At 42.9% G+C, this 14824-nt stretch overlaps 1 protein-coding gene across 2 annotated transcripts; it reads right to left on the bottom strand.

The window, feature by feature from the left end:
* Window positions 1-1637: 1637 nt before the first annotated feature.
* Window positions 1638-13837, bottom strand: znf385b (zinc finger protein 385B). Of its 2 annotated transcripts, XM_057851576.1 has the most exons (10): window positions 13743-13837; window positions 9081-9218; window positions 8924-8986; window positions 6311-6456; window positions 6028-6144; window positions 5780-5966; window positions 5421-5537; window positions 5126-5349; window positions 2676-2753; window positions 1638-2604 (listed from the first exon to the last, which is right to left on the bottom strand). In XM_057851576.1, the coding sequence occupies exons 2-10, from the start codon at window positions 9214-9216 to the stop codon at window positions 2500-2502; spliced, it is 1173 nt and encodes a 390-aa protein (XP_057707559.1). In that variant the 5' UTR covers window positions 9217-9218; window positions 13743-13837; the 3' UTR covers window positions 1638-2499. The 2 variants fall into 2 exon arrangements, with proteins under 2 accessions (XP_057707559.1, XP_057707558.1); XM_057851575.1 differs by lacking the exons at window positions 8924-8986; window positions 9081-9218; window positions 13743-13837 and adding an exon at window positions 7299-8898 and having other exon boundaries at window positions 1663-2604.
* Window positions 13838-14824: the final 987 nt, after the last annotated feature.

The following is a 14824-nucleotide window of genomic DNA, read 5'->3' as shown; positions in this document are numbered from 1 at the left end:
GTTACTTTTTGGAAGAAGTAGTGAGTAATGTAACTAATTACTTTTTTAAAGTAACGTCCCCAACACTGTAGACAACACATAGGCAGACATAGTTTACAACAGCGTTCGACAGTTTCCTATATTTTGCTGAATTCGTAAGGCTGTCTACATTATTATGGTTTCTGATTTACCGGCTGATTGGCTTGTTTCTGTGGTTAGACAAGCTGATGTTTGTTATACACCCAAGTTTGCTTACCTTTGCAGTGACGACCGTGTTGTCGCGGTCCTGCGGTCGAAATGCGAAGACATCCTGCACCCAGCATTCGTAAAATGTCCGTGATCTTCGAGAGATTTATAGTTTTTAAAAACTGTTCATATGTGTAAACGCTGATACCGTAAACGAGGTAGTTTGTTATATCCAGCGATGAAGTTGGAGGCAGTAATGTGGCGTGGGAGCTCCATTCTTTAGTAGGGACTCGTACGGATCGATATTACTTTCGACAATTTAGCCAAATACCGATCCCTGGCCTCCTCAAAACGTTTGTCCCTGTACGATATCCTCTCATCCTTCTCATTCCTTTCCAGAATGGGCGACTGAGCAAAAAGTTTTAAAAGATTAAAAACTCACTTCTTCACCGGCTACCCGTTCTGGTTTGTTTACATCCGCGGTACACCCAAAATGGCACCTGGGGGCGTGTTCGCTAGTTTGGGCACGTGACTGACCAAGACCGATCGGTTGCCAATGACGTCGCTCAACGTCCAATCCATTTAAAGTGGACAATAAGTCCCCCCCAAAAAATAAAAAATTAAAGAACAATATATTTTTCTAAAAATACAAACAAAAACTACCATTTTCTCCCAAAAATGACCATAGTAAGGCTTTAAAAAAAAAAAAAAAAAAAAAAAAAAAAAAAAAAAACGACCATGTACAGTAAGCCTTTTTGGAAATATTAAAAGGCTTTTTACCACAAAAAGGCAACCGTGTATAAGGCAGCGTTTTGTTTTTTAAAGAACCACGTATAGGAAGACCTTTTTTTCTAAAAATAAAACGACCATAGTAAGGCTTTTATATATATATATACATACACACACACACACAAAAGTATTGTATAGTAAGGCTTTTTGTCACAAAAAGGCTTCTAAAAAAAAAAATAAAAAAAAAAAAAACTTTCCCCCAAAAAACGACCATGTATAGTAACTTTTTTTTTATTTGAAAGGCTTTATCACAAAAAGGCAACCATGTATATTAATAAGCTTTTAAGATTGCTTTTTAAATAACCACGTACAGGAAGGCTTTCAAAAACTGCAGTAATGTTTTCTAGTAAAAAAAAAAAAACCTACACGAAGGTGCTTTTATCTAAAAATAAAAGGACTATGTATGACTTTTGTCCGTGAATTTAAGCGTTTTTTTTTTTTTTAAATAAAACATACTCTGTAGAAGGCTTTTGTAAAAAAAAAAAAAAAAAAGCTATTTTTTTCTCCAAAATAACCGTGTCTAGTAAGGATTTTTAATCTAAAAAAAACCCATGTCAGTAGAGCTTTCAAAATACATTTTTAAACCACGTGTAGGGCTAAAAAAAGTAGTAAGGCTTTTCTTTAAAAACAAAAAAAAAAAACTACATGACTTTTCAAAAAAAATAAATAAATAAAGCATCGATTTTTGCTCTCAAAAAATGACCGTGTATAGTAAGGCTTTTGATGAATGAATAATCTGTCCCCCTCAAAAGAGTGTGTGCAGAGAGGTGCGTGGTCTTTTCACTTCCGTTCAGACCCGCCAACAGAAGTAGCTTACTTACCAGCGTCATTGGATGTATGCATGTACGATGCGTAGAAATGCAAAAGTCGACCACATTTCACAAAAACAATCTTTAATGACTTGACAGTTTTGCATCTGGATGACATCATCACAAGTGGCCGAGGAGCTTCCGTGACCGGCGGTATCGCCACAACGGACGTCGGCGAGACCGCTTCGGCGGAAACGCCGCCGCCGTCGAAGGCCGTAGATGTCAACTGCGGCCGGCCAATGTTCATTTACGCAGGAATATTTTAGCCAGGAGAACAAGAGCCTTTCCTTAGTTTCGGTGCTCTCGATGCTAATATGTGTGCCAAGTATAAAAAGGTCTCATTGTAAAGGGACTCTGCTTCACCTATCAACAGCAGCCAACGAGTTCAACAAAACGTGTCGATTGACCAGACATCCACTCAAAATTAGCCAACGCCAAATGTCTATGACTCGTTATTAGAGGATAAAAGGATGAAGACAATTAAAAAAAAAAAAAATTACCAAGGTCTTATTCGTTGTGATTGAGTCATCAACCAAAACATCCGCTGTGAGCTAACAGCTCATATCGGCCACATGACACCATCGCAAACGGACCAGAGGCTATTTTTGCTCCAGATAATTTCACAATGCTATCAGGAGCCGCGAGCTAACGACACTAACGGGACGGGTATCGGGTAGCCGCCGACGTTCACGTCGTCCGCTACCTGTCGCGAGTCTTTTCCCCGGCGTCCCTCGTTTCAGTAGGGCGAGAAGAGGGCGGCGTCCCGGCTCGTTCGGATCGGTCCGGGCGCGGGGCGGAAGTCGGGGGAGGAGCCGAGCGAAGACCCGTCAGCGGTCACCTCCTGAAGGGAAACGAAAGTGTTACGGCTAGCTCGGCTTTATGCCGCGCGGTCGCGGCTGCGTCGGCACTGACCGCTTGCTGGTTTTTGGTAAACTTGGGCTTGGTGGGCTTCCCTGCCGCACGGTCTTTGTGCCTCCTGCTGGAAATGTGCTGCAAAGACAATGCGAGTCACGTGACTTTGTCCACGAGTGAATAATGCGCGACCAAGGTAAGAAATGCAATTATTATTTTGCTCTGTGGGCCACTTTCAACCTATTTTGGGTGTTATGCATCCAAGTCAACCCTTGTGAGATTTTCAAATGCCGATACAGTTAAAAATATATACATTAGGGCTGTCAAACGATTAAAATTTTTAATCGAGTTAATTACAGCTTAAAAATGAATTAATCGTAATTAATCGCAATTCAAACCATCTATGAAATATGCCATATTTTTCTGTAAATTATTGTTGGAATGGAAAGATAAGACACAAGATGGATATATAAATTCAACATAGGGTACATAAGGACTGTATTTGTTTATTATAACAATAAATCAACAAGATGGCATTAACATTATTAACATTCTGTTAAAGCAATCCATTGATGGAAAGACTTAAAAGAAAAATGTTAGGACAAGTTATAGAAATTTTATATTAAAACCCCTCTTAATGTTTTCTTTTTAATAAAATTTATAAAATGTTCAATCCAAAAATAAACTAGTAGCCCGCCATTGTTGATGTCAATAATTACTTACACAATGCTCATGGGTGCTGAAGCCTATAAAATCAGTCGCACCCAAGCGCCAGCAGAGGGCGGCAAAACTCCATAAAACACAATTAACAAGTGAGCGTTTCACTGTACCATCATTTAAATGTGTCTGAGCGGGGCATCTGCGTTAATTGCGTCAAATATTTTAACGTGATTAATTAAAAAAAATAACGCCCGTTAAAGCGATAATTTTGACAGCTCTAATATGTATGTGTGTGTGTATATATATTTGCTGATGTCTAAAGCCAATTTTGTAAGCTGATAATACTTTTTCAAAAAGTAGCACGTTAAATATGAAAGGCAATTCAAGCTACTGCCACAACGATTCATCGATTAACTCGAGTATTCGATTAGATAAAAAGATTCAAATTCAATTTTGCTGCTTCGAATATTCGTTTAATTAAAGTGGCGTTGTAATGATTTATTTTAAAAGTGTTTGCATTTAGTTTTATTGATTTGGGTAGATACACTGCCCTCTAGTCTGCCACAATTTACATGGCTGAATCCAACTGCTCCATGGTAAGACCAACATCAGCTAAGTTTTTGTTTGAGCTAATGTTTTTGAATGCATTCGGAATTAAGTGTATAGGTATATTTTGCTATTTTTTGGGAATAAAGCGTCCGAACCATTTGTTAGGAGCATTGTAAAAAAAAAAAAACGCTGGCGTTTTAAGCTAGCAGACTTTTGCTATTAAGCTAGCCAACTGTTCTTTTATTGTACTTAAATCCTCATTTACGTATTTTAATTTTTATGTTCCTTATCAGATTACTTGAACTAACTAGTTCATCAAATAATCAACTCTTAACCCTTGTCAAGAGTCAAGAATCTGCAGTGGACAAGGTGATGATGCTGGAACATTTGTTTGGTGCTGTTCCAGTGAGATTTAAAAGTTAAAGCATTGTTAAAGCATTCCTTGGAGAAAGCCTCATCGAGTCAATGTCATGGCCTGCAAATAGCCCACATCTCAACCCTATTGAAAACCTGTGGGGGAAATAGAAAAAAAATGATCCACAAGGCTGATCTGGCAACTTCAATCAAAGAGAGTTGGCACCAAATTGATGAAGAATACTCATCAAGTGCATGCCTCAGAGACTGCAAGCTGTCATAACAGCCAGAGATGGTGCTACTAAATACTAGAGTGTTTTGGCTGTTATTTCTTGGTTTGTTTCTCATGATTCCATATTTTTTTTCTTCAGAATGGAGTGATTCCATATATATTTCCCTGCACTTGCTCTATAAAAGTAACATTTACCGACCACCACAATGTTTTTTATTCATTTAGTTTTTCTGAATGCAAGAGTTGCACTTTTGAACAAATTCATTATTTTTTTTCAAGCTTTTTATCCAAGTTTGTTCTACATGATAAAATGCCTGAGTGCTCATCCGAGACCGGTGATTCCATACTTTTTGTTAGGGGTTGTATTGGCCGGCCAATATATCAGTCGACCTTTATGAGAAAGACCATCACCAAAACAGTTATCCGATGATATCGGACGATCTCGAAAAAATATATCGGCCGACCTTTAGCCCGGTAAACCATTTTGTGAACCACTGCGAGCAGAGGTGGCTAGTAAGGCGCCACATTAGCCCTTTTATATTTACAAAAAAAAATTTTTTTTTCTAACCATGCCATACTTGAGTAGATGCGTGAAGAAGAAAGTTTTTTCACTAAGTTTTTAGTGAATTTAATATTATTCGGAAATAATGCTACTCTTACTTGAGGCACATTTTTGGTTACTCTAGTGTCAATAGGCTAAGCGACGTAGCGTCACCTGCTTGAGTTGAATCTCAGAGTTGACGTGGATGTTGCACGTTTGACACTGGAAGGTTTTGTTCTGGAGGCCGGAACCCTTCGGGATCGGCGCCGCCGGGGCGGCGGCGACAGCGGCGGCAGCGATGGCGCCCCCTTCGGCCTTGACCTTCACGCCGGCTCGCGGGAAGGCCTTGATGAAACCCGAACCGCTACGGGCGTCCAACATGGTCTTGTGCTTGCCACCTAGCAGGCGAGACGCGGACGTTCGTTAGCTCGGCGACGGCTAGCGCCGTTGAAGGCGGTGCTCCGCCCACCTGAGTTGTGGGCGTCCAACTGCATGAGCGAGTTGACGGACACTTTGCAGAGCGAACAGTACAGCAGCTTCCTGGCCTGCTCTGCCTCCTGGTCCAGAGTGGGCAGGGCTCCTGCCACTTTAGTGAGGGAAAGAATATTTCTACTGCCTGAACTCTTCGGACATATCATTGACATATGAACTATTTGGCTGCCATTTCAGGCGCTAGCGTCCAACCCAAGACTTTTGAGCGCGGCCGAAAACGCAGCAAATGTACAAGTGTTAGCTCGCACTTCGAATGGATTGGACGTCGAGCGCCGTCAATGGCAGCTGTGAGTTAAATGTGTGTTAAAGCTCTACATGGTCATAATCAAACTCAACCCGTTTTGGGACTGGTGACGTTTGCTGTCAGAGGAGCGGCGCCGGATGCCGTCGGTGGGGCGGGGCCGAGTGCCGCCGGAGGGGCGGGACCAGAGCCCTTGGCTGCCATCTTGACCAGGGGCTCCAGCTCTTGGTTCTTCAGTTTCTTAGCGTGTCGGCTGCCTTGGTAGTGCGCCTGCGCCTGTGACTGCACACGCGCGTACGTCAACGACGACGGCGCTGGCCAGAGGGGCCGTGGCCTCACTCACGTCCGAGTTGAAGATGATTTTGCAGACGTCACACCTGATGGGCCGCTTCCTCTTTCCGTCCCTGGCCGCCCTGCCGCCGAACGTGTGTTTGATCACCGCTTTCTGCACCGGGTCCGTCTGCCACCACCACACGCATCATAATACACGTTAGCCATGTCGTCATCAAATACGCTTTTCGAGCCATCGGCCACCGTTGACACCGATGGACATCTGTCAAAAACGGATCGGTCGTCTAGCTCCATCAGTGGCGGCCAAAGAATTTCTCGCATACATAAGGACCCACCGTGTTAAAGTTCGGTAAAAAAGGTGCTGCCGTGCTGTTGTTGCCGACAGGAAACTGGAAGAAAGGTTTGGTCATCGTGCCGCTTTGTCCTCTGGCGCCGCCCATCAGACCTGGCAAGGCGGCGGCTAGTGTGGCGCACATGCGTCCTAACCAATACCAACAAAGGGGCGGAGTCATTTGGCTGTCCTCAATTGAGTCCAAATACAGCAAAAACAAAGTTATTAACAAAGTGCACCCATCAGCAGAATTTTTAAGGCTCGGATTTAATTTGGACCACAACAATTGTGTTTTTTGTAATGAAGACATCGAAACAACTGACCATTTATTTTTTGATTGTAAATATGTCACTACATTCTGGGAAGAGTTGTATGACTGGTTATTTCCTAAATTGGCAAATTTGTCTAGTTTCACAAAAGAAAATGTTTTATATGTTATCTCTGTATCAGAGTCATCGCACGACCTGGTTATCAATATAAGTATAATTCTTGGGAAATTTTTCATACATAAGAATAAATATTTCAAATCTATTCCTACTTTTAATATTTTTCTCAAAGAATTATGTCACTATTTACTACAATTATAATTGACTCACACTTGTGCGGCACCTATATAATTTTAGCTCTCAATATGGATTCCGTACCTATACCATGTCCTTTGAAAATATATACCTTGTTTTAACATGACTTCATGGCTTCACTTCCAGTGATTAACCTATTTTAATTGATGACAGGAGATGACGTCAACTAGCAAAAGCGCTATCCAAATACTGTACTCGTTTGCGAGAACAACTTTATACATCTCGTTGAAAGGCAACACGTTTAAGAAGCTGTAGCAAGAAGTTTTATTTTGTGTTCCCCGACTACGGCGTTCGCGTGAGATTCCAGTGGGGTACGCCATCCGACATGTCGGCTAACGGGAACATGGCGGCTCGCCGACGGTTTTTCCGTTCAAACCACGACGATACGGCGTCCAAGTGTCCGCTGCCTACCTTCGTGTGCCGGGCAACAACAAATACATCCCGTGGGTTTTTGTTTCCATGGCGCTCGAGGTTGGACGGCGGGCTGTTTGGGATAGCCCTGGTAGCTAACGTCACTTTGTCGACGACTCACTCCGCTGCCGAGTGGGGCAGAGTACTCTCCGTACGCTTCGCTGTACTCTTCGCTGTAATAATCGTTATAATGCTCACTATAAGGCTGGTTTGAGCCACCCGTCTTCCTGGGAATGTTAAAATTGTTCTTCCCGTTAAAGCTGTTGATTTTTCTGTCATAGAAAGCGTTCCAGGGTTTGCGTGCGTCCATTTTCCCGCTGTAGTATACGAAACAGGAAGTGAACCGTAAAAGACTAGATCGGAAGTACGTCACATCGGATACGTCAGGGCGGCGGCCATATTGGAAGAGTCACAACCAGCTTGGTCCACTGAAATGTGGAACGTATCCTTGTAACGTTGTTATGACGCAGCACAAATTAACTGAACAACAGAGTCATTTTTTGAGCACTGTGCGCAGAAACATGACAAAGTTTGTTAAAAAATATTTTATTAACTTTTTTTAATGTCTCATTTTCAGTGCCACTGACCATGATAGACGTCCAATCACGCCAGAAGTGACCCAGAATCAAATGCCGCCGTGAATTCAAATGAGTTTGTCCTTGATATACGTCCAATCAATTTGAAGTGGGAGGGTTGGCAGCAACAGAATGTTCATTCATTCGCTGCCAAACTCCCCTACTTCAAATGAATTGGATCTCTATCACTGTCAATGTGTCAGTGTGTTAATCAAAGATAATCTGCTTTCATCAAAAACTACACAAATCAGGAAATCAGGATTGCTCCAAAATCAACAGGAAGTGACCAGTGAACAAGGGGGTGACCCGAAAATCAACAAAAAGTGACACATAAATGAACAAGAAAGTTGGGTACTCATTGCCTGCCATTTAGACCGATGGGCGCCCAATTCCTCTAAACTGCCAGGAGTGGCGTTTAATGCTCATCTCTCAGGATGACTTCTTGTTTTTTTTGGTCACTTTCTGTTGATTTATAGAAAATTTTGGGTTACTTCCTGTTGATTTGGGATTATTTTCGATACTTTTAAATTCATAGCGACCCATGAAGGGTGAAAATGGGATGACTGACATTGAGTGATCATGTTTCAGTGCCATGGACGAAGCTAGACGTCTAATTCGTTTGGGGCCAATAAACTTTGTTCGCCTCTCCGGTTCGGAATTGATTGGACAGCTAGCGCCGTCAATGGCAGACACAGAGTTAAGTGTTGTTGTACACTCTTGAGTAAAGTGCACCATATGCAATTCTATCCTGTGTGTGCACACTCAAGCGTGTCCAGCTCCTTCCTCCAGGGCAATCCTGTTTTGTCTCGGGTCACGTGATGTTATCACATCCAATAGTAACACACTGTGTGCGTGTGTGCAAGTGTGAATAATCCAGAAAGGAGGCCAACTATAAAATATCACGGATTTCAGAGGTGGGTCGTTTGTTTGTTCTCTGCTAGGCCTCCCGCTTCAAATGGATTGGACGTCCATGGAAGACAGCGATTTAAGCGGCATCACGCACACGGGACATCGAAGACCAGAGTCGGAAGCGCAGTTGGTTGTTCCTACCTGAGTCGGCGCTGTTGTAAACGTACATCGGCGGTTGGGGGAGGAACTTCGGTGGCCCGCCTCCTGCGAGAAAACAACACGCCCACATCACGCTAACGGGGAACGGTCACGTTAGGGCGCCAAGGACGTCCAATCGATTGCTAAGAAAGTGGTCTACCTGGCCCGGGCGCCGCGATGTTCCTCAGCCTGCGCAGGTGCGAGCGAGCGCTAAGATGGAGCTGCGCCTGCGCGGGCGAAGTCATTTGCAGATTGCACACCACGCAAAGCGAGTACGAGCGCCCCGTCGTCTTCATGGCTGAGGGGGAGCACAAAAATAACACAAGTCACGGCAGGTTGATATCGGCATTAACGGCTGATGTGTAAATGCTAGCTGACGCGCTAATGTTCGTGGGGTGTACATTCAAAATTTTCTCCATTTACTCCAATTGGCCAACAAAAAACACTGACCGAAAAGATAAACAGGAAGTGAATCAGAATGCCCCAAAAATCAACAGGATGTGGCTTTCACTTACTGTTGTCACGATACAAACATTTTCAACTTGATATGCATACTCAAAAAAGTACTCGATACCATTTTCGATACTACATATAGTAAGTAGAAATACCAAAATTACATTTTATTTTTTTAATGAATTCTTTGTGCCATTGACCATGACTGACGTCCAATCATGTGGCATCTAATTATCCGTCCGCTGTGAGTTGAAATGAGTTTGTGTCTAGTGGATGTCCAATCCATTTATAGTGGGAGGGCTGGTAGTGAATGAACATTCCGCCGTCAATCATAGAAAGATAGAAACTAAATTAAAATATTCTGCAAGTCGCATAGTATTGATTTTGGGACATTTCTAGGTTACTCTTTGTTGATTTAGCTTCAATTTCCAGGCCACTTCCTGTCGATTTTGGGTCACATCCTAGCCGTGAATGGTCATCTTAAAGTGTCATTGACGGCGATGGACGTTTTGATGGGTCAAAATGGACTGGACGTCTATCACCGTCAATGGCAGCCAATGAGTTCACAAGGAAAATATCCCCCCAAAAAATCCTCCATCACTATCAAGGGTAGTACAAAATTCAGATTTCCCCCGTAACAAAAACCAGGGGTTAATTTGTGCCGGATCCTGCCGGATAAGAACCCGGCACCTATTGATTTTGGCCTCCCTTTGTTCCGGGACTTATTTGGGCAGATCCGGCACCTACCGTGTGACATTTACAAAAAAAAAAACATTGGAAGTTAGTGACATCTGAGGAGCAAGCAGCCAGGATCAAACAGTATTTCAACATGCCAAAAACAAAGTTGCATTTACTGTCTTTTTTCAAAAAGAAGGAAGATGGTTCAAAACGAGTCAGAAAAGCAACAACCGGCGATGAGGGCAGCTGTAGCGATCATGCCAACGGGAAGGACCGGTGTTCGGCAATGACTTCCTACGGCGCGAAACGTCTACAATGCTGAGTGCGCTTGCGCAAGCATCCGCACGCATGCACACATTGGTTAAAAGCAGCGAGAATTCACTTTTTGTTTTTTATTGATTTTGTATTACCTTTTCATTGCCTGAAAAATACTTTTTGCATGTATTTCCCTCTCGTACTTTTAACCATTGTGCTTTCTGTTGGTAGCTTTAAAGCAGTTGGCCACATTAGTCACATAGTGTATTTAAACCAGTACTTCTCAAATAGTGGGGCGCGCCCCGATGCCGGGGGGGGCGCATGTGACCTCGGGGAACATGTTTTTTTTTTTTTTTTGGTTTTAGCCGTACTGGAATAAAGTGTACTTGCACATCCACTCAGCAGGTGGCAGTGGCGCTCTCATTTTCAGAGTGCGCGCAGTATTTTTGAACTAAGGAAGAGCACTCAGCACACACAGACAACAGATATGAAGAGCAGTGTGCCGCCGCCGTTTTCGAAAGCCGTTTTCCGACCGGACTCACTCAACCGGCGACCCACTGTCCGGTTCTCACGTCGCCGCCCGAGAAGTGCCATTTTCGGCTTGGGATCGTCATGACGACCGCCTTCACCTACGGTTCTACCTCGGCCGCCGTGAATGCGCTTTGTTCGTGCCGTTTGCCTTTTAGCTTTGACTTTTAATACAGTGGGTGATGATGAAAGACCACTGTTTGCTGTGTCTAAAAATAATTATAGCAGACAGCCAGAAGCCAAATCAATTAAGACGCCACTTAAAGACATTAGACCCCAATCTCATTGTTAAGCCGCTTGATTTTTTCAGTGAAAACGTGCCGAATATTGCCAACAATCGTCCTGCTTTGTCAATGTTATATCAGTAAACCAGTGAGCATTGTTAGCATGCTCATTGCAAAATAACTCCACACCATTGCAAAGGAGGTAAATACTGTGAGCAGCAAAAATAAAAACTGTCCTGTCCAAGGACACTTTTTTCTTCTTCTTTTATTCAGTTTTGTTTTTTCGGTCAAATTTTTTGGCATATTGTCCTCATGAGTGAATGTTTCTAATCAATATGAATTTGTTATTATTTACTGATTTTATTACATTTTATTTTTTTGTATCAAATGGTCAAAAATGTACCTTGAGTGTATTTTTTAGTTTGGATGTGAATTTTTTTTTTTTAATTCAGGCAAATTGATGCACCTCAAGTCTTCTCTGTTACAAACAAAACAATGTTAATAAAGTTATACTTTATTATAAGTTGATCTGTGTTACTTTTTTTCTTTATTAGAAAAAAAGGACACAATGTTAGGCAGATGCGTATTTTTAATAGTAATTTTATAGACAAATGATACTATTTACAGTGGCGGCAGAGAGTTTGGTGGGGCGCGAAACATTTACGTCTTCCTTGGGGGGGCGTGACAGAAAATAATTGAGAAACACTGATTTAAACCATCCTTATTTCATCTAATTCCATTTAAGTATTTTCTTAAGGCATTTATTCAGTACGTTCTGCCTGTATGCATCTAAACAAAACAAGTTGAGAACGCATGGTAGTACTTTGGGTTTCAAATTCGCCTCATGTACAGTATATCACAAAAGTGAGTACACCCCTCGCATTTCTGCAGATATTTTTAAGTATATCTTTACATGGGACAACACTGACACTTTGACACAATGAAAAGTAGTCGGTGTGCAGCTTATATGATAATTTATTTTCCCCTCGAAATAACTCAAAATATAGTCAATAATATCTAAACCCTTGGCAACAAAAGTGATTACACCCCTTTGAAAAAACGTACATCCCTAAATGTCCAAATTGAGTACTGCTTGTCATTTTCTCTCCAAAATGTCATGTGACTTGTTACAGGAGTGCTGTCAGCATTGCTGCAGATATTAAAGAGGTGGGGGGGTCAGCCTGTTAGTGCTCAGACCATACATCAAATTGGTGGGCATGGCTGTCACCCCAGGAGGAAGCCTCTTCTAAGGCCGGTACATAAGAAAGGCCGCCCGTCTCCTCAGACCATAGGATATGGTTCCAGTAATCCATGTGCTTTGTTGACATGTCTTCAGCAAACTGTTTGCGGGCTTTGACCGAAACAATGACATCTTGCTGCTCTCTTAGTCGCATTTTCCCCGTTCTGAATCTTCCCCCTCAATGGGCTGAATTCTAAATCAGATGAAATTGTGACCCTGCCGACGTCATCCTCCAGCTGGCGACCCTAAAGCGCTATAATGACAGGCGGGGCTAAACGGCAGATTAAAAGACTAATTTCTCGTCATCTGCGCTTTGCCAAATTGTTATATGTAGTTGAATCGTCTCAAAATATGATTCTAATTCACATAATAATGCTATTTAAGATTCTTTTATGCTGTCACAGGCACTTTAATGTCAATGCATTGACTTGAATGGGAGCATCGGCCCTCTCGAGGCCATGTTGTTGGTAGGGGCGACGAAAGCTCTTTTCATACTTCTGCCGTGAAGTGAACTACGTTTATCATGAGTATACATCCAATCTATTTGAAGCGTCAACGGCGTGAGTAAAAGAAGTGGGGTTTTTTGCAGGGCAACAATTCCACGGGTCGTCACGCAGGCAGGCAGGCAGGCAGGCAGACCGCATCTTTTTTTTTCTTTTGAGAGGGTCTAATGGAATTCCTACACAAAAAGAGCGGAAAAAGATGCTTCACCTCCAGGCCACGGCACACTAATGGTCACGCAAAACACAGTGAACCGGTACTGCTGCGACCTCCCTCCGGCGAGGGCCCGAGTATTTGTATATAAACAGTAGTACTGCGCGTGACATTTGGCACCGCTCTTCTCCGGGGCAGGTGGCATCACGGCAAACATCGCTCATGACGCAAACACTCCATCGGCGGGGGCCGAAGAGGATTGACATGATAATCCGTGTGCGTTTAAAGAGATTAGCGCTTCTAAAGCGGCGGTGACACGACTTAAAAACCTCTCCGCCGATCAGCTTGAGCGAGTGTCCGTCACCTGAAAGTGAGGAAAGCGGAGAAGGATGACATCACTTCCTCCGCAAAAGTCGTGAAAAATTCAAAAGCGCTCAATTGACCAAGAAGAAAGGTGAGACGTGGCGTGAGGAACCGCAAGACGGCCGCCCCCTTGAATAAATGGGCGTCCATGGAAGAGAATGAGTTGGCTGTCAACCCCAAACCGGATTGGACGTCTAGCGCCGTCAATGGCAGCCAAAGAGTTTTTAAAAAAGAAAAAGTACTTTCTCTGTCCAAGATGTATCAATGAGTTTAACACTAGTAGACGTCCAAACCGTTTGGAGGTTGGCTTGCCCATCCTCTCACTTCAAACAGTTTGGACGTCTAGGGCCGTCAATAATTAAAGACGAGTGAAAATGAGCGCACTTGCAAGCGGTCAAAAATCTGATCAACATAGATTCAGACTTACCGGCTGAAGAAGAGGATGTTAATGATGAAAAAGCGTCCCGAAAATGAAACAAGTCAGTCAAAGGTGGATGCGACTGCTGCGATACACGGAACGGAACGGGGACGGCCACGAAGGGGCGCTTGTGCGCAGGCGCGCGCACATCGGCGCTCCAGCTTGACCTGGCTCTCGCTGTTTACAGTCAACGCGCCAGCTGTTGGTGACGTCACGAAGGACGGACGGACTGAGCGAAGGACTGTCTGAAAGGAAGCATGAAGCAGCAAATACAAAAGAGGGACCACAGTATCAACTTGTGTTTTTTACTTTTACCATAGTATAGCTACTATGAGTCGCCACGCGGGGGCTCTGTTGGACTGCTTTTTTAGCAATGTAGACTTTTCTGACGTCCATCACTGCGAAGCTTAAGTACGTAAAAGTGCAGCAGGGCCGAGAACCACATGGCAAAAAAAAAAAAAAAAAATTGCCACATGGCAAAACCATTTTCCCACATGGCAAAACCATATTCCACAATGCAAAAAAGCGCCACATGGCAAAAAATTGCCAAATGGCAAAAAAATGCCACATGGCAAAAAAAAAAGGCCACATGGCAAAATCCATTTTGCCACATGGCAAAAAATTGCCAAATCGCAAAAAAAATGCCACATGGCTAAATCCTTTTTGCCACATAGCAAAAATAAAAAAGCCAAATGGCAAAAAAAAAAAAAAAGCCACATGGCTAAATCCTTTTTGCCACATAGCAAAAAAATGCCACATGGCAAAACCATTTACCCACATGGCAAAACCATATTCCACAATGCAAAAAAACCGCCACATGGCAAAATCCTTTTTGCCATATGGCAAGAAAAAATGCCACAAGGCAAAATCCATTTTGCCAGATGGCACAAAAATTGCCACATGGCAAAAACCTTTTTGCCACATGGCAAAAAAAAAAATGCCACATGGCAAAATCCATTTTGCCACACGGCAAAAAATTGCCAAATGGCAAAAAATGCCACATGGAAAAAAAATGCCAAATGGCAAAAAATGGCCACATGGCTAAATCCTTTTTGCCACATAGCAAAGAAAATGCCAAATGGCAAAAAAAT

This window comes from Corythoichthys intestinalis, chromosome 12 (assembly GCF_030265065.1).
Source record: "Corythoichthys intestinalis isolate RoL2023-P3 chromosome 12, ASM3026506v1, whole genome shotgun sequence".
NCBI classification, from domain to species: Eukaryota; Metazoa; Chordata; class Actinopteri; order Syngnathiformes; family Syngnathidae; genus Corythoichthys; species Corythoichthys intestinalis.
Note: the sequence above shows the minus strand (reverse complement) of the source record. Positions and strands in the feature narration are given on the sequence as shown.